This window comes from Calidris pugnax, unplaced genomic scaffold, assembly GCF_001431845.1.
Source record: "Calidris pugnax isolate Ruff unplaced genomic scaffold, ASM143184v1 scaffold244, whole genome shotgun sequence".
NCBI lineage: Eukaryota > Metazoa > Chordata > Aves > Charadriiformes > Scolopacidae > Calidris > Calidris pugnax.
Window position 1 is genome coordinate 2,303,276 of NW_015091141.1, and position 21,463 is coordinate 2,324,738.

The following is a 21,463-nucleotide window of genomic DNA, read 5'->3' on the forward strand; positions in this document are numbered from 1 at the left end:
GTCTGTCCCACCTGCACCCCAAGACTGCCAGCGTGCGTGTTATCAGCAATGGCAGGGCTCTTGTCATAGAATCATAGAATGGTTAGGGTTGGAAGGGACCTCAGAGATCATCGAGTCCAGCGGTCTCTAAGGTTCCTTCCAACTCTAACCATTCTACGTCCCTGCAGCGGTGTGTGTCTCTTCAGATCCCTCCTCTGAGAAGGGGATGGAGAGCACCTCACCAAACAAGGAGCCGAGGGCTGTCCCCCTGTCTGGCCAGGGGAGCCGAGTGCTGCTCTTTGCCAGGCACGCCAAGAAAGAAGAGCAGGAGGCTCTCCTGGCCCTGCAGAGCTGTGCCCAGCTCTGGTCCCCTCACTCTCCTTCCCAGCACGTGCAGAGCAGCTGAGTCAGGGTGATTTAGACTAGATATCAGGAAGACATTCTTTGCTGTGAGGGTGATGAGAGCCTGGCCCAGGTTGCCCAGAGAAGCTGTGGCTGCCCCATCCCTGGAGGGGTTCAAGGCCAGGCTGGAGGGGGCTTGGAGCAACCTGGTCTGGTGGGAGGTGACCCTGCCCAGGGCAGGAGACCTGGAACCAGATGATCTTGAAGGTCCCTTCCAACTCTAACCATTCTATGATTCTGTGATAGATTCTGTGATTCTATGATGTGCTGGGGCCTCAGCAGCCTCCTCTCCCCACAGGCGCCTCGCCAAAGCCAAAGCTTTAAAAGCTCAACCCAGCTTCTACTACTAAGACTTGCACCTGTCCCAGCACCTCAGAGAGACGGACCCAACAACAGCAGCCATCGCCTGTGCCTGGAAAATCATCCATGGAGACCCAGAAACCACCCCCCTACCTCCCTCGGCCAGCCAGCCCTTGGGGACGGACCAGCCCAGCACCCCTCTGCCCCCACAGAGACTGAACCCCAACCCAAGCCCATCGTCCTCATCCTCCTGCAGGAGCATGAGGCGGGCCCACTAGGGTACGGGCTTGGGCTGCAGCAAGACTCCCCACCGATGGCTCCAGGCATCAGCCATTGGTTTCAGAATAAAGACATTGCAATAAATACAGATCAGTCGCACTGCTGTGTGGGCCGTAGTGGCAGCAATGCACGCAGTTTGAACAACAAACAGGGGGAGCTTGAAGCCACAATGCACCAGGAAAACTATGACATAGTGGCTATCACAGAAACGTGGTGGGATGCCTCACACGACTGGAGTGCCACAATCGAGGGCTACAAGCTCTTCAGGAGGGACAGACAGGAAAGGAAAGGTGGCGGAGTGGCTGTGTATGTCAGAGAATGCTATGATAGCTCAGAAATTAAGTGTAGTGACAACAGGGTTGAGAGTGTTTGGATTAGGGTAAGGGCAAATAAAGGTGACATCGCTGTGGGAGTCTGCTATAGACCTCCCAACCAATGCAGTGAGGTGGACGAAGCCTTCTATAAGCAACTCGGAGAAATATCACAGTCGCTTGCTGTTGTTCTTGTGGGGGACTTTAACCTCCCCGATATCTGCTGGGAGTACAACACAGCTGACAGGGAACAATCCAGGAGGTTCCTGGAATGTGTGGAGGATAACTTCCTCATGTAGCTGATAAGTGAGCCGACCAGGGAAAGTGCCCTCCTAGACCCTCCAGGGAGACCTTCGAGCCCCTTCCAGTCCCTCAAGGGGCTCCAGGAAAGCTGGAGAAGGACTCATGATGAAGGAGGGAAGCCCTAGGATGAGGCGGGAGGGGAGATTAAGATGACATCTGGGGAAGAACTTCTTTGCTGTGAGGGTGGTGAAACCATGAAAATGGAGCCATACAATGGGCTGTTAAACACCACCCTGAAAGCAACGGGTGGTGGAACCATTAAAAATTGGGAAAAAACATTTAGCAGAAACACCTGGTTGGTTAACACTAGGGGATCCATTGGTCGAGCTGATCCTGTTCAATCGGACCTTTTACACACCGTAGAAGGGGATGAAGTCCCTGTGGTGCATGAAAGGAATATGCCGGGGAAAACTGTTTGGCTTTTTCCTGCCTCGGGCAAAGGCAAACCCATTTGTGGGACAGTTTTTTCTCAAGGACCTGGATGTACTTGGTGGGTGACACTGGAGAATGGAGAAATTCAATGTGTACCTCAAGGAAATTCAACCCTGGGTGAGAATACTCTATCCTGAGTCTGATGTAATAGATGAGACCCTGCAATCATGAACTAAGTAGACTTAATGAACTTTTGTGTACAAAGATAAATCATAAATGACTGATCCGTATCTGTTTCATTATTTCCTTTTTATTTTATTACTAATATTTCATTAAGGTAGTTCAGTTTTTTTCTAAACTCACAAGTCTCTTTATCTCTCTTGCGAGTTTTTCTCCTACAGTGGGCAGTTCTTCATTCTCATAGCCCCCAGTTTTGCCTTCTGCAACTTCAGCTGTATGGCTGGAGCCCTTGCCGGTAAAGACCGAGGTGAAAAAGTCATTTAGTACCTCAGCCTTCACCATATCCTGGGTGACCAGTCTCCTGTTTGCTTCAGGAGAGGGCCCACATCTTCCCTAGTTTTCCCTTTGTCCCTGACATACAAGTTTGTCTTGTTGTCCTTGATCTCCCTGGTCAGATTTAATTCTATCTGATCTTTAGCTTGCCTAATCTGGTTTCTGGCCACTCCAACATTTTCTCTGTATTCCCCCCAGTCTACCCGTCCCTGCTTCCACCCTCTGTAGACCTCCTTTTTGCTTTTGAGCTTGTCCAGGAGATCCATCCTCATCCTTGCAGGCCTCCTGGCTTTAGACTGAACATTAGGAAGGAATTTTTCACAGAAAGAGTGGTCGGGCATTGGAACAGGCTGCCCGGGGAGGGGGTTGAGTCACCATCCCTGGATGTGTTTAAGGGCCGTTTAGATGCGGTGTTGGGGGACATGGTGTAGGGGAGAACTTTGTAGAGTAGGGGAGATGGTTGGACTCGATGATCCCAAGGGTCTCTTCCAACCTGAATGATTCTATGTTTCTATGATTCTTTCCTGGGATGCACCTCTCCTGATCTTGAAGGGGGTGATCCTTCAATACTAACGAGCTTCCTTGGGCCCCTCTCCCCTCCAGTGCTTTATCCCATGGTACTGCACCAGGTAGGTTCCTCAAGAGGCCAAAGTCTGCTCTCCTGAGCTCCAGGGTAGTGAGCTTGCTGCACACCCTCCTCACTGCCCTGAGGATCTTTAATCCTACCATTTCATGATCGCTGCAGCCCAGGCTACCCTTGAGTTTGACATTCCCCACCAGCCCCTCTTTGTTGGTAAGGACAGGGTCCAGTATGACTTCTCTCCTCGTTGGGCTCCTCTACCATTTGCGGAAGAAAATTGTCATTGACACATGCCAAGAACTTCCTGGATTTCTTGTGTCCCTGCTGTGTTGTCCCTCCAACAGATACCAGGGTGGCTGAAGTCCCCCATGAGGGCCAAGGTCTGTGAATATGATGCTGCTCCTATCTGTCTACAGAGATAGACATAGGTTATCTCTATAGCTATAGAGATATGGGGCTATATCTCTATAGCCCCATAGGCTCCATCTTCCTGGTCAGCTGGCCTGTAGCAGACCCACTGTAACATCACCTCTCCCTGCCCTCCCTTTAATCCCAACTCGTAAATTCTTGGTCAGCTCTTCATCCATCCCCAGGTGAAGCTCCATGAACTGCAGCTGGTCCTTGACAGAGAGAGCAACACCCCCTCCCCATCTCCCCAGCCTGTCCTTCCTGAAGAGCCTGTATCCTTCCATTTCATCACTGCAGTCATAGGAGTCATCCCACCACGTCTCTGATGCCAATGAGATCATAGCCCTGGTGACATGGGCACATCTCTGACTCCTCTCGTTATTCCCCACACTACATGTGTTTGCCCAGCGGCACCTCGGCTGGGCCCTTGATGGAGCTGACTTGCAGTTCCTTCGTAGTTCTTCAGGTAGTTTGGAGGTGTTTTATCTGTGACTCCCCAGTTCCTATTGCCTCAGGGGCCCCTGGCTCATCCCCATAGGACTTGGAGCGTGCTGCAGGGTACGCAGCACATCTCAGAGCAACAGGCTGAGGGCCTCCACTGGTGACCCATCCCTCAGACCTTAGGGCATCATCCGTTGTCCTCGAGCAAGCAGGGCAATCTCCTCCTTCCCCAACAACCCTAGTTTAAAGCTCGGTCAGTGAGCCCCACTAATTCATGAGCAAACATCCTCTTCCCCTTTTCAGGAGGATGAATCCCATCCGATGATTGCCTGGTGCCATGCTGGCCATCCCATTGTCAAAAAACCCAAAATTGTGGCACGGTGACACCAGTCCATGGAGCCACGTATTGACAGACTGAGCACTTCTGCTTCTTCCAGAGTCACTGCCTGTAACTGGGAGAAGAGAAGGGAAGACTACCTGCACCCCAGATTCCCTTACTGCCCTTCCCAAGGCCTTCAAGTCTCTTTTGATTTCCCTTGGGCTACGTGTGGCCACTCATCACCACCCACATGGAAGAGCAGTGGTGGGTAACAGTCCGAGGGACCAACCAGACTGGGAAGCTCCCTAGTGACATCCCTGACCCATGGAGGCAGCAGAATTCCCTGAGAGGAGGGTCTCCCCTGCACATCGGACCCTCTGTTCCCCTCAGAAGGGAGTCACCCACAACTACAACCCGCCTCTTCTTCCTTGGGGAGGTGGTTGTTAAACAGGGCCTTTCTGGTCCTGGTGGCTCTTCTGGTGTAGCCTGACCCTCTTCCACATCATCCATGGGCTGGCCCACCCCCTCCAGGGCTTCACACCTACTGTGTAGAGGCACCTGGGTGTTGGGGTGGGCAAGGAGGGGGTTCGCTTGCCACCCCGAGCACAGACTTGCCCCCATTCACAGCTCTCCGTTTGGCCACTGCCTTCGCTCTGGCAGGGGGTGGGTACAGGATCTCCTTTAGCTCTGGGATTTTTTGGTGGGTCTTCTCTCGGGGAGCTCGGAGCCTGATTCCACCCATTGCTTTCTCGCACTCCCTCATGCTCCGCAGCCTTTCTGCTTCCTTTCAGCTCTGCCACCAGACGGACCACAAAGACCAACCCGGACTCAGGACAGGAGTGTGCCAGCACCCAGAGCCACTCCGAAAGCTCCCACCAGCACCAGATGTAGCACACAGCTGGCCACCAGTCCAGCAAGTCTCAGCAGGGCTGCCCCTCCTGCCATCATGCCAGCCAGGAGGTGGCTTTTGGCCCCAGGCCATGTCCACTCACCCCACATCACCCTGGATCTCACATCCCCCTGGACCCCCTTCCCACGTCCCACCCAACCCACACCCCCCTGGATCTTGTGCCCATTGCCCCTCGTCCTGTCCCTGGGAGGCACTGAAGAGAGTCCGGCTCGATCCTCCTTCAACCCACCCTTTAGAGACTTGGAAGCATTAATAAGGTCTCCCCTCAGCCTTCTCTTCTCCAGCCTAAAGAGCCCCAGCTCTTTGAGCCTTTCCTCGTAACGGAGGTGCTCCAATCCCTCCACCATCTTAGTGGACTCTCTCCAGCAGTTCCCTGTCTCTCTGGAACTGGGGAGCCCAGAACTGGATGCAGGATTCCAGTTGTGGCCTGCCCAGTGCAGAGCAGAGGGGGAGAGTGACCTCCCTCCACCTACTGGCCATAGTCTTTATCCCTCACACCTCGCTTAATCCCACTTTGCTTCACCCCCTCTGCGTGGCCTCAGGCATTTTGAATTCACTGGTCACCTCCGAAGGGATTTCCCCCTTCCCCGGGATGATTCTATGGGTTCATAAATACCAGCCCAACACTGGGCACTTGGCGCCAGTTCGGGGAACCAACCAAAGCTGATGGAAACCCCCTTCTCTGGAGATCTTCAAGCCCCGCCTGGATACAGTCCTGAGTGACATGCTCTGGGCAACCCTGCTGTAGCAGGGGAGTTGGACTAGATGATCTCTAGAGGTCCCTTCCAACTCTGACAATTCCATCAATGAAACTTCTCAGGGCGAACCGACACTTGGGTACTGGTTATTTAATGCTGCCAAAAGCTGAATGTCAGAGATGAGGAGGGGGACCCTGAAGGCTCTCCCCAGGTGGTCCCCGAGGATGGGGGGTGGACACCAGCCAGCCAGGGCCGGAGGAGGAAGAAAGGCTCACCAGGAGATCAGATTCAACACAGACACACAGGCGAAGATGTACACATGTGCATCTAAGCTAGTGACCTTCTGCCTGACTAACCTAGTGGCCTTCTATGATAGAGTGAGTAGGTCAGTAGATAAGGGGAGACCTATGGATGTGATCTATCTGGACTTCAGTAAGGCCTTTGACATGGTCCCCCCACAACATCCTGCTTGCCAAACTGGAGGCATACGGATTTGATGGGTGGACTGTTCAGTGGATAAGGAATTGGCTGGGTGGTTGCATCCAGAGGGTAGTACTCCATGGCTTGAAGGCCAGATGGAGAGCAGTGACAAGTGGTGTCCCTCAAGGGGCTGTGCTGGGACCAGTACTGTTTAATGTTTTTATCAACAATATAGACAGAGGGATTGAGAGCACCATCAGCAAGTTTGTAGATGACACCAAGCTGTGTGGTGTTGTCGATCCACCAGAGGGATGGGATGCCATCCAGAGGGACCTGGACAGGCTGGAGAGGTGGGCCCAGGTGAACCTCATGAGATTCAACAGAGCAAATGCAGGGGTCTGCACCTGGGCTGGAACAATCCTCGCCATCATCAGTACAGGCTGGGGGGTGAGGTATTAGAAAGCAGCCCTGAGGAAAGGGACTTGGGGGTGCTGATGGACATGAGCACCTGGACATGAGCAGGCAGTGGGACCTTGCAGCCCAGAAGGCCAATTCCCCCATCCTGGGCTGCATCAAAAGAAGTGTTGCTAGCAGATCCAGGGAAGTGATTCTGCCACTTTGCCCTGCTCTGGTGAGACCTCACTTGGAGCGCTGTGTCCGGGTCTGGAGCCCTCAATACGGGAAGGACAAGGACCTGATGGAGCGGGTCCAGAGGAGGGCCACAAAAATGCTCAGGGGGTTGGAGCCCCTCTGCTACGAGGACAGGCTGAGGGAGCTGGGGTTGTTCAGCCTGGAGAAGAGGAGGCTCTGGGGAGACCTACTAGTGACCTACCCTGAAGGGGGGGTACCGGAAAGCTGGGGAGAGTCTGTTTCCAAAGGCCTGCAGTGACAGGACGAGGGGCAATGGCTTGAAGCTGGAGAAGAGCACATTTAGATTGGATCTTAGGAACAAGTTCTTTACTGTGAAGGTGGTGGAACAGGTTGCGCAGGGAGGTGGTTGGGGCCCCTTCCCTGGAGATTTTCAAGGTGAGGCTCGATGTGGCCCTGGGCAACCTGGTCTAGTTGGGGATGTCCCTGCTGACTGCGGGGAGGTCAGAGGCTTTGGAGGTCCCTTCCAGCCCAGACCATTCTATGGTTCTATGATTCTGTGTGGGAGAAATAGCCAAGACCAGAACCATCCCACACCAGCTGCCCCACGGCTGCAGTTCCAGTCCAGTATTCCCCATTTTATGCGTTAAAAAGGACAGCAACCAACCTGTCAGACCACCAGCTTGATGGTTCAGATGCCGCTGGCCTGGGCATCGCTCTCCAGGGCTTGAGCACATGGGACAGCTTTAATAGCAGCAATCTGCTTTTGAAACCCCCATCTACTCCCAGGAGGAGCTCGAAGCACTCTGTCTTGGGGGGAAAAGTGAAAAAAACCCAAATTTCTGTCCCTGGGGGATAAAGGAGGGGGGGAAATATATAATATTTTTACCACTTTCTGGGCCAAATCTAAAGCTAAGAGGAAAAAAAAACACCAAGCAGAGGCTCCAAGCACAGACCACGACCAGCAGAGAGAGCGGCTTCCTCTGAAGGGCTCTGGGAAAACTCACAGGGTACCGTGGTGCTGGGCTGACCCTTCAAATATCATCAACAAACACACAGAAACACACAGCCATCAGAGACAATTCGTGCCCACAGCAGCCTCCCCTAAACCCGCAGCTGGACAAGTTCATCCCCCAGCAGTTTGGGACGTTAAGAGATGCTGCGAACACAAAAGAGCAGCAAAAAAAGCACCAGAACCCAGCTCTGCCCACTCCCTTTTACCCAGGAAGGCTCTTCATTGCGCTGGATGCTTACTGGTCTGAGCCCAGGCCTGGGGAGGGTGAAAAAAAGGTGGGTTTGGGGACTCCATTGCCAGGGAAGCCCGGAGCCCCAAGGTTCGTGGGGGGATGAAAGCACTTCCCAGGGACATTGAGAACCAGCAACCATTTTTCCTCCTGGCACTTTTGGTCTGGGAGCAATAGCTGGAGATGGTGGTGGATGGAGCCTGAAATGGCACCGCTCCACGGAGGAGCCGTGGCCGGATCCAGCCTGGGGAGAGCCCCAGGGGTTTGATTCGGGGGTGCTGAGCCCTGGCCCGGCTCAGTGCCAGCCCAGACAGCTGTGGTCATCGGGGGCTGAGGATGGGATGGGGCCCCTCACCCACCCAGGGGCACCAGCACCCAGGCCCAGGGACCCTCAGTTGTGGAGCAAAACCCACCGAGTTGGGGGGAGAGGGGTGCCGGACCCTTCCCGGCAGCAAAGCTCTGTCCTATGGACATGAAAACATGGAAGCAGGGGATGGAGGCTCCAGAGCCCCCCTGCTGCCATCTCCCATCCAGGAGACATCCCTGGGAGCCTCCTCTTTGCTTCCCGAGGCAGCGGCCAGCACACCCCTTTTCTTTCATAATGAAATAATTTATTTTCTAACAGTCAAACAATACCGAAGTATCCATATACACAGCAAAGGTCTCCTAAAACACGTAGTTTCTAAAAATGCGTGTGCTAACTGTAATAAAAAGCACCATTAGATGGTCTTGACACAGGATTCCGAATGACAACAGGGTATTTACAGCAGGAACTGAATGGCTGGAAACAGAATTCCTATTCTCCCATCTGCCGCTCCCCGGCTCTTGACTGACCAAAATAAAGCCGATGCTCTACAGGTTCGCTTCTCGGGAAGCAAAAGGTTAGGAGAAAAAGATGGAAAAGCACAAATAAAATGCGTCAGAGAAAACCCAAGCAATGCCCGGATGGTTCTGGATCTGACATTTTGGACGGCTCACATACCGCTACGCTGGAGAAATTAAAAGGATGAAAGAAACGTTGCGGTTTTCAGCCGTAACCATGGCAGAGCGAGGACACGGCGCTTCCTGGGGAGCAAGCGACGGCAGGCGATGTCCCAACCTTCTTTATGGGGGGGACAAGTCAAGGAGCAAAGCACCGGGGCAGCAGTGGGCTCCGGAAGGATTTGGATAGAGCCCCGTTCCCGGCAGCTTCCCATTCTCTGCCTGGCCGCGGGTCCTGTCTCTCGCCACCCAAAGCAGCGGTTTGAGATCTGCCTTCTGCAAGGAAAATGGAAAGAAAAAAAAAAAAAGCCAAAAACCAAAAAAAAAAAAACAAACCCCAAAAAGCGTGTTTTCGACTCACGTCTGTCTGTGCAACGATCCGTCGTAAACATGGGGTGCGCGAGCAGCTCCTCGCATCCCCTTTTTTATTTTAATCACAATCTACAAAAATGTCCTTCCTGCAGCTTATTTCTTAGGAATGCTGGTGGATCAGTGAATTCCAGGAAAAGGCTGGCACAGCCGCCGGGCGCCTCGGCCGACAAAGACCCGGAGAGAGCAAAAGCCGCCAGAGACGGTCCTGGCCGCTCACCGGGAATCAGCCGCCGGATTTCCAGCCTCCTACCAGGTTAGTGCATCGTTTTGGAGGGTTCCCGTTTCTCTTCGCCCACAGGCTGGAGAGGAGCACATCCCAACAGTGCAAAGGTCCGATAATTATTAGTTAGGGAGAAAACAAAAAAAGAAGGGGGAGAAAAAAAAAAGAAAAAAAAAAGCAACCCCCACGCAGCGTTTCACCACGAGAAAAAGGTGGGCAACTCAAAAAGGCACAACACTGAAGAGAAATAATTATTTACGCCAAATTGATACCTTAAGACTTGGCCTATCTAAACAACAAAAATCCACTGTTTTCTACCTCCTGTTGAACCCCGACGGTGCTTTCCCGATGCCGGACGTCACCCGTCCCTGCTCAAGGGCAGCAAGAGCTGTGGCTCTGGGGGGATTCCCAAGGCGGTTTTTGAAAGAGGGTGAGGGAGGGCTCTCGGCAAACCCCTCAAAGTGCTGATATTCCACTTCCTTTTCTCTGTGCTTCTCATCTTTTTGCCTTTGTTCCCCCCCTCCTTTTTGAAAGCGTGGGGATTTTGAGCTTGGGCAGCAAAGGCTGGTGGCCTCGGGTGTTCCAATGCTAAAGGCATCCGAGCCACAGGTGAGTGCAAATCTGTTGGATGTCTGAAAAATTACGGCTGCTTTAAAAAAACCAAAAGAATCCCTCATGGGTTTGATTTTTTGTTCTTCTTTTAAAATCCAGAAGGTGCAAAAAGAGCTGAGACTTGGGAGCTTTTATCAATCCGTTAGCTCTGTCTCCCATCCTTCTTGCCTCTCAAAGATTTCAAATGATCCAAAAATAGACTGGGGATATTAAAAAAAAGAAAAAAAAAGGAAAAAGAAACTGAGTTTTATATTGTTCACTTTGTGGAGTGTCTCAGTGGCTTTCGGCATTTCGGAAACTGCGTTTCTTGAAGGGACTGGTACAGACCCCGGGTGCAGGGGATGCCTGGTTTTGCCTCCCACCACTAAGAAAAGCCCTTGGAGAGCAAAGCAGCTCCTTGCCAGGTGCCAACGGGGATCAAGCGAGAGGTTTGCCGAGGGGATGGGAAGGACCTTTGACCGGCTCAAGGGGAAAAGAAACGTCTCTGTTAGCGGACCTCTACGTATCAAAGTTTCCAGAACATCTATAAAAGCATTATATCGTAAGAATGTTATCTTCAGTACGTAGAAAAAGGAATAAATACTATTTAGAGCTTGCGTGTTTTCTGTACACTTCTGTGTGCTCTCAGGTCGGGAACCCCCAGTTGTCGGGGCAGTGGGAAGGGCTCTGGCCCTTTCTTGGCATATTTGGGTTTCTCTCCCTAAGGCGGCGACCAAAATCCTTCACGAGCCCATTTGAGTGCCTGAAAAGATCTCCGCCAGCCGGAGAAGTGCTTGAGTGAAGATCCATGGGGTCCCCTTGGGCGCTGACAGCTGGAGGCTGCCCCACTCCCCCTCACTGTCGGGTTATTGCTAAACTGTCACGCGATGGATTTGAACGGGGCCGGGCATTGCTTCTGTGAAACAAATGAGGCATCATCTTTGTTTTTTGTGCTAAAGGGATGGAGATAATCTTTGTTCATCTCTCCGAGGTAGAAAAAATTTGTCCCAGAGACAAGAAGCGTGAAAAAAATTCCAGGAGCGCTTGCCTGGAACAGCGATGTGCAGCCATGAAGCAGGAGGTGGGAGGTCGCACAGGACAGGGACAGGGACTGTTTGGTTTTAGGTAGGACAGAAAACTTCCCAGACCGAAGGCGTCTGACCTCAGCCTCTGTTAGACAGGGGATGGGGAGTGCCAAGCCCTGCAGCCCTCCCCGAGCGGCGTTCCCTGTGCCGGTGAGGCTCCGGGATGACGGCAGGGCAGGGCTGGGCTGGGCTGTACGCGGCTGCGCTGCCACCCTTGATATTTCGAGTTGGCGGAGAGGAGCCCTCTGAGCAAGGCGCCGGTGGCTGGCGGTGCAATTCCTGCACCCACCTGAGATGAGACACGGATGAAACGCTCCACTTGCCGATCACCAACTCGCCTCCTCTCTATCCCAGACCTAAACTACACAAGAGGTCACCTCTGCCTTCAGATCCTCGCCCAAAAAACTCTTACATTTGGGCCCTGCCACCGATTATTGGGTACGTGATATTGCTGCGGGCATATGCAGAGTAGATTGGGAATACTGTGCGGTGACAGCAAGCCAAAAATCCCAGCAGAGGGCTTTTGAGGTTGCTGTTACTGCTGCGATATTCTTCTTGGGCGCACCAAAATGTGGCTGGAATGTGGGGTCTGGCAGAGAGGAGTCTGGGACGGGAAGAGACGCCAGCAGATGCAGGCGGAGGCGAGCTCCAGGGAGCAGGTTGCCAACCGCTGCCCTACGCCAGGTTCTGGGACTTCAGCAAAGCTCAGCTTCATTTCAGTCGGCAGTTCGTTAAGATATTTTTTTTTTTACGTGCAAGAGAATGGTGGGACGGTCCGGTGTGCTACCTAACGAGATCCAAAAGGGGAACGGCGACGGGCGAAACAGCTGCGGGAGTTGCTTCTTATAGACCGAGAGAAGGCTTGTGATTGCTCTGCAACTTCAACCTCTTCACGCTGGAGCTGGAATAACCCTCGTCGCTACAGATGCTCTGCAGGCTCCCTCTTTCATCTGAGTCGCTTGGGCTGCTGCTGCTCCAATCGAGGTCCGCAGGGAGATCATCCGTGCTCTCCACATCCACATCTATCTCTTCTGCAAGAAGAAGGGTTAAGCGTTACAGCATGGCCGGACAGACCTCCTGCCAGCCGGCCCCGCTCCCTCCCGAGGGCAGGGTCTCACCTCTATCCGAGTCTGAGCGCTCCGAAGACACAGTGGATCCGATACTGTCCATCCTTATCCTCTCTATCCCCAGCTTCTCCAGTTGCCTTTTCAGGTGCCGCTGCTCCCGCTGCAGCTTGTCTATTTGGTGTACGGCTTTCCTCTCATAGTCTTGAAGCTGCTGCAAAGGATGAGAGAGAAGGCACCCTGAGCTCCTCAGCCTCCAGCCACACGGGAATCACAGAATCTTAGTGGTTGGAAGGGACCTCTGAGATCATCGAGTCCAACCACAAAAAAAAAAACAAAACAGAAAAACCCCAAAAAAACACACCACACCAAACGCCCACCAAAAACACCGCACCCACCAACTAAACCCCACACTCAACACCTCGCCATAAACCAATAACCTTGGGCACTAGAGCATGCCCTGAAGAGCCATGTCTATACGTTTCTTAAATCCCTCCAGGGATGGTGACTCCACCACCTCCCTGGGCAGGCTGTTCCAGTGCCTGACCACTCTCTCAGGAAAGTAGTTCTTTCTAATATCTAATCTAAATCTCCCCTGCCCCAACTTCAGACCATTTCCTCTGGTCTTGTCGTTCGTCCTTTGGGAGAAGAGGCCAACACCTGCCTCTCTACAACCTCCTTTCAGGTAGTTGTAGAGGGCAATGAGGTCTCCCTTCAGCCTCCTCTTCTCCAAACTAAACATGCCCAGTTCCCTCAGCCTCTCCTCATAGGACTTGTTCTCCAGACCCCTCCCCAGCTTGGTGGCTCTCCTCTGGACACGCTCCAGGACTTCAATGTCTTTCCTGTAGTGAGGGGCCCCAAACTGAACACAGCCCTCGAGGTGAGGCCTCACCAGTGCTGAGTATAGAGGCACGATGACTTCCCTACTCCTGCTGGCCACGCTATTCTTGATACGAGCCAGGATGCCATTGGCCCTCTTGGCCACCTGGGCACACTGCTGGCTCATGTTAAGCCTGCTGTCTACCAACAGCCCCAGGTCCTTTTCTTCCGGGCAGCTTTCCAGCCACTTTTCCCCAAGTCTGTAGCGTTGAATCATCGCTTTCCCTACCCACACCACCCAAATGCGACCGCTGCCAGCTACCGAGGGGCTCCCCGGCTTCACCACGCTCAGGACATCGAGCACATGAGTCGCATGGATGCAATTTTCATCCTTCCAGGAGCTGATGGACATCAAAGCAGGGTGCAGCCCCTGGCCTAGAGATGGAGAGGTCCGGACCTGCCCCAAGGCCGTTGGAGAAGACGCATAAAGGCCACTTCCCCCTCCAAATAATTTACATGCCCAGCTAGGCTGGAGCCAGCCCCATCCTATTTATAGATTTTTAGAGTCTTTGATAACCAGGAAGTCGAACACAGCCCGATGCCCCCGTTATCTCTCAGCTCATGGAGATCTGAATACGCCCAGTGAGGAGAGCCCTGACAAATCAAAGTCTAAAGGACAAAGAGTGAAGTAGGAAATACTGTAGAAAAGAACGGAGAAAACCCCAGCTGTCCTGCAATCCTGCAGCCAGTCTCATCCCTGCGGCCTCCAGGCATTGCTGTGGTGTGGGGTACGAGGCAGAAATTTGGCTGTAAAACAGCATGGCAGCCCTCTGTTAGCCTGTTGATAAGGAGAATCACACGGACTCACTGTGCCAGCTGCGAGAAGGGCAATACCGACCCGCGACACCATTAACTGCTGTCAGTATTTCCAAAACAAGGTCCTGACCTGCCTGTTACTTTCATCCCAGCTCGAGGATCCAGGCACCCAAAGCCCTGCGCCCCAGGCAGTGGTGCTGCTCTTCAAACTGAGCTTGGAACCCACCCCACGGGGATGGAGCCCCATTTCTTGTGTCTCCCACAACGGGTGGGTTCAGTGGCACTAAACGAGTCCATGCTCACCTTGATGTGCAATTTGGCTTTCGTTAGTAAACTCAGGGTGGTGTGTCTGCTGGCTTCGGGTCCGAGTGGTACAATCCCCTTCAGCTTCTCCAAACAGAGCCGCAGATGGGCACGCCTGTGAGAAGAACACACAACATGCTCAGCAGTCAGGTACCTGCTTCCCAAATGGCATTTCACCCCTGCGAGCGTGGATAATCAGGGTGGTTGGAAGCTAAGCCAAGCCAGACGCCTTCCTACACTCCGGTGGGTTCCATACACTGGGTGAAAACTGCAGCCAGACAAAAGGACATCTCTCAAAATCCCTACTCCAGCTTTGGCCAACTCTGACAAAACCTTGCCGGGCTGTCGGGACACTTCCTGGTGAGGAGCTGCCAAAGACATTGACTTTTTGGGTTAGAGTATCCACTTTTGGTCTTTCTTCTCCCAAAAAGCTTCCCTTACAGAGATGCTGTTTGGTCATCGCTCTGCCGACAGCTGAAGCCGCCTGGGCCGACGCCACGCCGCTGTAAACCCAGAACATCCCTTGGGAGCGCTTTCTTTCCCTGTTTTTAGTAGGGACGGGCTGGTTTCGGATCCATCGCCTTGGCACGCGTGGCTCAGGTCAAAACAAACCCAGCTCCCTGAGGGAATGCTGGCCCTAAGTAGTACCACGTTCCTCGGCTGCCAGGAGCCTGCCAGGAATCCCTCCCTCCATATAACACCTGGATTTTGTCTGCATTAATACGCCAGCTAACGCTTCACTGCGTGCATGCCGCTGCTGAGGGAAACTCTTCCTCCTCCAGGAAGTTCCCTTTATCCGTGGATAACCAGGATGCTCCCAGCATGGGCTGGTTTCCCTTCCATTCAGCACTCCAACCCCAAGATTTAGGTCACATTCTTGGGCACTGGTTGCAACACCCACCCTTGTAACACCCAATCGACACAGGCAGCTGCAAATTGGGATTTTGCAAGTACCTGCCTATCTTGTTTTGGGCACACTAGGAGTAAACAGGCATTTGCCTACACAAAGTACCTCCTGAATTACAATTCAAACAAAACACGTGATTTTGACTCTTTGGGTGAATCCCAAACACCGACAGGCTCAAAGATGAGCCTTTGCAAAGATTATTTTCCTGAGCAGGGGCAGGAAGAGCTGCCCGGAGCGGTGCAGACCTGTCTGACCACGCTGTGGTGGCTTACAAGCGATTTACCTGCGAGATCTACCGATAAGGAGCCAGCCCAGCCACACTCTGTGAGGGCCGTGGCAGCCAAATCAAAATCTTCAGCTACCTCTGCTAAAAAATAAAGCCTTGTCACACTGGCCGTTCACACCAGAAAAAACAACAAATGGCACCAAACCAGCCCGCCCTGCCCAGCAGAAGTTACGCAGAGGGGAGGGAGTGCAGCAAGTTTCTGGATTACACAACGCCAGCGCCGGAGTCAAACTGGGGTTTCTGCTCCGAAGTCAGTGGCACAGCATATGTAAAAGTTTCTGCCTTGCTTCACCCAGCTGAAACTGCTGCCAGGCTTAAACCCCACCCCCAAAATCCCCCTGGCTCTTAATAAAAAATAAAGCCCTCGAAGGATTCGTTTCCTGGGCAAAGGACCTTCCAAACCCCTCGGCTTATTTCATTGCCCTTGTCCTTACACTTCATGAGGTGTCCATCTTCTCATTGGTCCCCCTCTCCATACCAAGCCCAGCTGCTCCTCATGCTGGGGAGGGGGGAAGCTGGCAAATTTTGGTGATTTGCTGGCTTAACCGTTGGCTTAAAGCATCTCTAACAAGGAATGAAGAAGCGCGTAATCTCTGTGCAGAGAGAAGCCCATTTCTCCAGCCACCCTGTTTGAAGGGGTGGAAAAGACGGAGCATTTACTGCATTCACTTGTGCAACGTTACCAGCGGGATTTCGACACAGCTCTGCTCTAAAGAAGACCAGAAGGAGGCAAGGTGAGCCTGAAGTAATCAAATTAGAACTTTCTCAGCCTTCTCAAATGAGGAATAAATGGCCCATGCCTTTTCTAAGCTGTGTCACTTGGGACACTGCCTCTTAAGATACAAACTGACCGAGTTCACAAGAATCCTCTGCTGGCAGCAGGACATGGCAAGGTTTGAGCTGCACCCAAGCCATGCTGAGAACAAGAGCAGCCCACGGAGGCCACAAAGCCATCTTTCAGCTGGACCGTACCAATCTGTCTCAAATAATCACAGTTATTTGTGTGCACAGCTCCAGCCGTGTACCTACAGCCCGACTGCGGGCAAGCAGAGGATGCTAGCCATCCCCTGGCACAGGATTGCCCCCAGGAATTGGGAGAGAGCTGGAAACCCTTCTCCCTGGCAAGCTGAGAGGCAGGACAAAGGGTTTCGCTTGTCAACCAGAAGCTAGCAGAGGAGAGAAATATCATTCCCACTTCCTTATTGCACAGCTGCTCCGGCAGCCAAGGACAAGGAACGCCTCAAGTTCAAGCACTCACCTTGGGCCACGTCAGGAACCTCCTTGGTGGTCACTTTATCCCGCCATCCCGTCCCTTTCCACCCACTCCCCACCTCAACCCTGCCTCGGCTCCCCAGCCCCAGTTGCAAACCCCTGGAAAAACAGCGATTCGCCCAAACCCAGCTCCTGACGAGGCTCCGACACTCACCTATTCTTTTCCATCTCATTGTGTGTCGACCTGAAAAAGAAAGAACAATTGATTAACTCCTCCATCTGACTAAGTACACCGCAATTAGGATTAACACACGGGCCTTAGTAAATGCTCCCCAGAAAACTTGCCAACCTCAGGGGTTTTCAGACCCACTTGGTAGCCCGGGGACGGTGATAACGATGGAAGGGATGCAGACAGCCCAGCACAACAGAGAATTTGCGAGATAAATGGTAATTAAAAGGCCAGTGAAACCATAAAATGGGATTTTAATGAGGAGAGCCTCCAGTTTTAGAACAAGGACTAGGATCAGGACTAGGATTAAGCAGCGGTAGCAGTACCATGACGCAAGAGAGGGTACGCCACCCAACAGCGAGCGTTTGCTGGGCCTGTGGTGGAAAAGGGGAAGCACCAGCCCTGAGAACACAGGGCAGAAGGGCTGATACCCAGGCAGGGGGAGGGAAGTTGCTCCATCACAAGACAAACCTGCAACCGAGCCTCTATCAGAAAGAAAGCAGGTTTTCGGACAGCGCAGGTGCGCTGCTGAGCTTTTTTTTAAAGCAGCTTCTTAAAGACTTCTTGCGCAAGAAGGGCAGAGAAAGCAAGAGGAGAATCTACATATAAAGTGGCATATAAAGTGAAGAGATGGGGGCCGACAGCTCGGGTGCTCGGTGCCACCTTTGGGGAAAGCATACTGCTTTTTGAAGGCTGCACAGCATCCAAGAGGTCGTGTCTTGTGCCAGGAGCCCCAAACCAGCCCAGGACACGCCAGCCATACAAGATGGGGACTGGGAGGGAGCCCCCAAAGTCCTGATGACATTCATGCCTGTCTCCACTGCTCAGCTGGTTGTCTCTCTGCAAAACCAGGGTGAGCTGCCAGGAAGACAAGACGTAAAGAAAAGATTCCCTGTGTCCAACAACGGGTTAGCAGCTCTTAACAAGAAATGCCAAACGTGATGTTAAAACCCAGGTGGGCAATACGTCCATTTACGAGTTCCCCCCAAGCTCCTAATTTCGACAAAGCTAAGAAAAGGCAGAAAACAAGCTACTACTTATTTTCTCTCCATCGGAACCCAGAACAGCTACAAGGCCATGTTGCTTGTGTCACCAGGACTGAAACCCAGGGAAGAGCCACTTCCCTGCCCAGGCTCTCCTTAAAAGTTTGAGAAGCCACCTACTCTAATTCAAGGAAAATGTTATGTGCTTGAAAACCTAAGGAGGTGGAAAATCCACTGGTGTCCAGATAAGGACACCCCAGGCCCTGACACTGAAGGAAAACAAGGGATGCCACCGACACACTGGTTGAAGACACCTGCTGGAGTCTTCTTCGCTTGGCCAGCAGCATTTTGCGATGGATCACCATGGGTCAGGAAGCCATCACAGCCCTCCCGTCTTTCTAAGTAGACTCATCTCAGCCCAGCTCCTGTTTTCTTTCCGTTGGCACCAGTTGAAGCAATCTGCTCCCAAAGGCCAGCATCCTGCTCGCAGGAGATTGGAGAGTCCAGAACCATTCAATTCCAGTGGAGAAGCTTCTCACTTAAACAGACAGGCGTTGTTCCGAGTTCTCCTGAGCAGAGCATCTCCAAACAGCTGGGAAGGACTTGGGCCTTCAGCTCCCATGGTGTCTATCTCTCTATTGAACTTTTTTTCTGGATAAAAGTCCTGTGTTTCACACCAAACCTTTCACCCCAGTGCTTGCAAACCCCATGCAAGGCGATGGATTGCAGCAAGCCTGAGCTCTCCCCTTGATCATAAATAAACGAAACACCTTTTGAGCATCGGTGCTGACAGACATGAAGGCTCCCATCACCCCTACACTTTTATTAATAACAAATCCCTTCCCTCTTCCACAGCTTTGTTTCAGACCCCCTTAGCCTGAGGGGTTTTTTTGTTTTTTGTTTGAATCCGCAATTGCTAATATTTAGAAAAACGGTTCCCTAGTTGACAGATTTTAATTTTGGATAAAGTAAAAAGGGAGAGGGGATCAGAGGGGATGGCAGCTTTACCCCAGGGCTGGCAGAGTGCTTGGCTCCGTGCCCCCAGAGCCCGTTCTGAGCACCTTCCTGCCCACTGAGCCGCTGACTGTGCCTCTTGCTAGCTGAAACCTTGCCTTCAAGCCCCAAAACTTCAGCTGGTCACCAGTGTTGCCTTCGAAACACAGTCTTCTGCAGACCATAACAACAAAGAAGGTAACAGCATGGGCTGCAGCTATCCCTTCTTTTCTTAACACAACGCAGACCTTTGCTCTGCTGTTACGATTTAAGTGAAGAACAACCTCTAAATCTTCCGAAAAGGAAATCTGGAGCGTGTGCAGGGGCAACAAACACCCATTAATTCACTCAGAGCCTGCTTGAGAGGAGATTGAGAGACCTCATCTGCCTCCTGCACCCCTAATGGGGACCCAGCAGCCCCGAAACCCCGGCTTGGGAGGAGACGGGAACGCCCCAGCTCGGGGAGAGAACGGGATTCAGGGTACGAACAAAACTCATGGGGCGTTCCAGGTGGTATCTGTTGTTACAGCAGCTACCAAAGGTCAGCTGTCACTGCGTCACGCAGATGAGTTTGCTCCCAACCAGGAAAATGTGACATATCTGGTGACATCGCCTCGTTGCTCCTCCCTGGGCAAACAGCCTAAAATAAGCCAGTCAGAAAGGAAGTGATTGGCCACCGGTGACGTGTCGGGATGAACCTGCTCAGACTTCACTCTGCCCGATGAAATTTCCCTCATAGGAGTTTCAAGGGGCTACATGTGCATGTCCCAGCACAGAGGTGGCATTCCAGAGCTGGCCCTCCTGAAAGTCAGCCGAAAATTTCCCCTCAACAACACCTTAGTGATTTTAATGTTATTAAAGTGAGCAAATAAAGCACAATGGGTGCTGGAAAGAAAGAAGTCCCCATGGTGACTCTGGTTTGCACCACAGCTCTGAGGTGACAGTTTCTGTCCTACAAAACAGATGAGCAAGTGAATAAAACGAGACATGGGAGAGTTAAGTGATTAATCCATGGGCATGGGGAGGCATAATTAAATATTCCCCCCCAAAAAAACCAAATCCAGACTGGTGGGACTTGCATATTTAACATCAGCAAGGAATAACATGCTTCAAGGCTCTGAATGGATTTCAAGGAGGATAATTAAGGAATTTCCTTTTTTCAAAGGAAAGCAGGACCAGGTGATTTAAATTAACCGTCAAACAAAACCCAAGCAATTCCCTGCACTTGGCCAAAAGCATATTAGAAAAATGTTGCTTTCTTTACAGAGAATCCTCATGGACTGAGAGCAGTTTCACTTCCCGAGCTTCAGCATAAGCAAGCCTGAAATCAAAAGCCCAACTTCCACATTCCCTTCAAGCAAACTCCTCCGCCACGTCAAATGGTTGCACGTTTCCTACCCAAATTTGCCCAAGACGGGAGGTTTCCCCTCGCGTCTCACCGGGATGTTCCGGAGAGACACTGGCCTGGGCCGGTCCAAATTTGGGGACGGGGGGACCGGAGGTGCCAACAGGAATCTCTCAGCAGAGGCATGAAGGGGAAAGGAGTGGCAGATAGTGGTGGGAGACCATGGAGCTGGCAGGATGGTAGCACAGCCCAAGCACCTGGTGACAGGAGGGCCAACAGCCCATGATGGCAGGACCTTACTGGATCCGGGCACCCCATGACAGGAGGGTCCCCCAGCCCTGCCAGGTGCCCTGTGCATGGCAGGATCCTACCAGATCCCAGGCACCCCCTGACAGGAGGGTCCCCAGCCCTGCCACAATCCCCACGATGGAAGGACCCTACTGGATCCAGTCACTCAGTGACAGGAGGGTCCCCCTAGCCCTGCCACAATCCCCACCACGGCAGGACCTTACCGGATCCAGTCACCCCATAACAGCAGGGTCCCCAGCCCGGCCACAATCCCCACCACAGCAGGACCTCACTGGATCCAGTCACCCCCTGGCAGGAGGGTCCCCAGCCCGGCCACACGCCCTGTGACAGTGGGACCTCCCTGGAGCCCCAGCATCCCCCTGGTGACAGCAGGGTCCCCCCAGCCCTGCTTGGTGCCCTGTGACAACAGGAGCTTCCCAGGTTGGCTCATCCGGTGATAGGAGGTTCCCCCCCGAGCCGGGCCAGGCCCTTTAACACACCCTGTGACAGCAGGACCTTACCGGGCCCAGTGGCCCCGGTAACAGGACCCCCCACCCCCAGGCCTGCCAGGCGGGTCTCCGAACACCCCGCAACGGCCAGGCCAGGCCCCACCAGGCCTCGGGGGGTGGGGGGGTCCGTCCGCCCACGATCCCTCCCCAGCTCCCGGGGCAGGGCCCCACTTTGTCCCCCCCCGCCCCGTACCGGCCGTTACCTGCTACCGCCGCCGCTCTTCCTGGCCTTGGCGCGGCGCCGTAGGGCCTCCCCGTCCTTACCGCCGGGAAGCAGCGAGGCGTAACCGTGCTCGGCTTCTGCAGAGACACAACGGCGGGCGGCCCGTCCCCGCCGGGCCCGGCTGAGGCGGTGGGGGGGGGAAACCGGGCCGCACCGGACGGGGGAGTGGG

The 21,463-nt window shown here is 53.1% G+C and overlaps 1 protein-coding gene across 1 annotated transcript in view; it reads right to left on the reverse strand.

Annotated features, from left to right (window-relative positions):
* Nucleotides 1-8,656: 8,656 nt before the first annotated feature.
* MXD1 (MAX dimerization protein 1) overlaps nt 8,657-21,463 on the reverse strand; it is a 12,973-nt gene continuing 166 nt past the window's right edge. The window contains exons 2-6 of the mRNA XM_014958702.1: nt 21,274-21,414; nt 16,938-16,967; nt 14,319-14,433; nt 12,435-12,594; nt 8,657-12,347 (exon numbers count right to left, since the gene is read on the reverse strand). Of these exons, the coding sequence (XP_014814188.1) occupies nt 12,160-12,347; nt 12,435-12,594; nt 14,319-14,433; nt 16,938-16,967; nt 21,274-21,414 (634 nt within the window). The 3' untranslated portion in view covers nt 8,657-12,159. The remainder of the gene's footprint in view (nt 12,348-12,434; nt 12,595-14,318; nt 14,434-16,937; nt 16,968-21,273; nt 21,415-21,463) is intronic.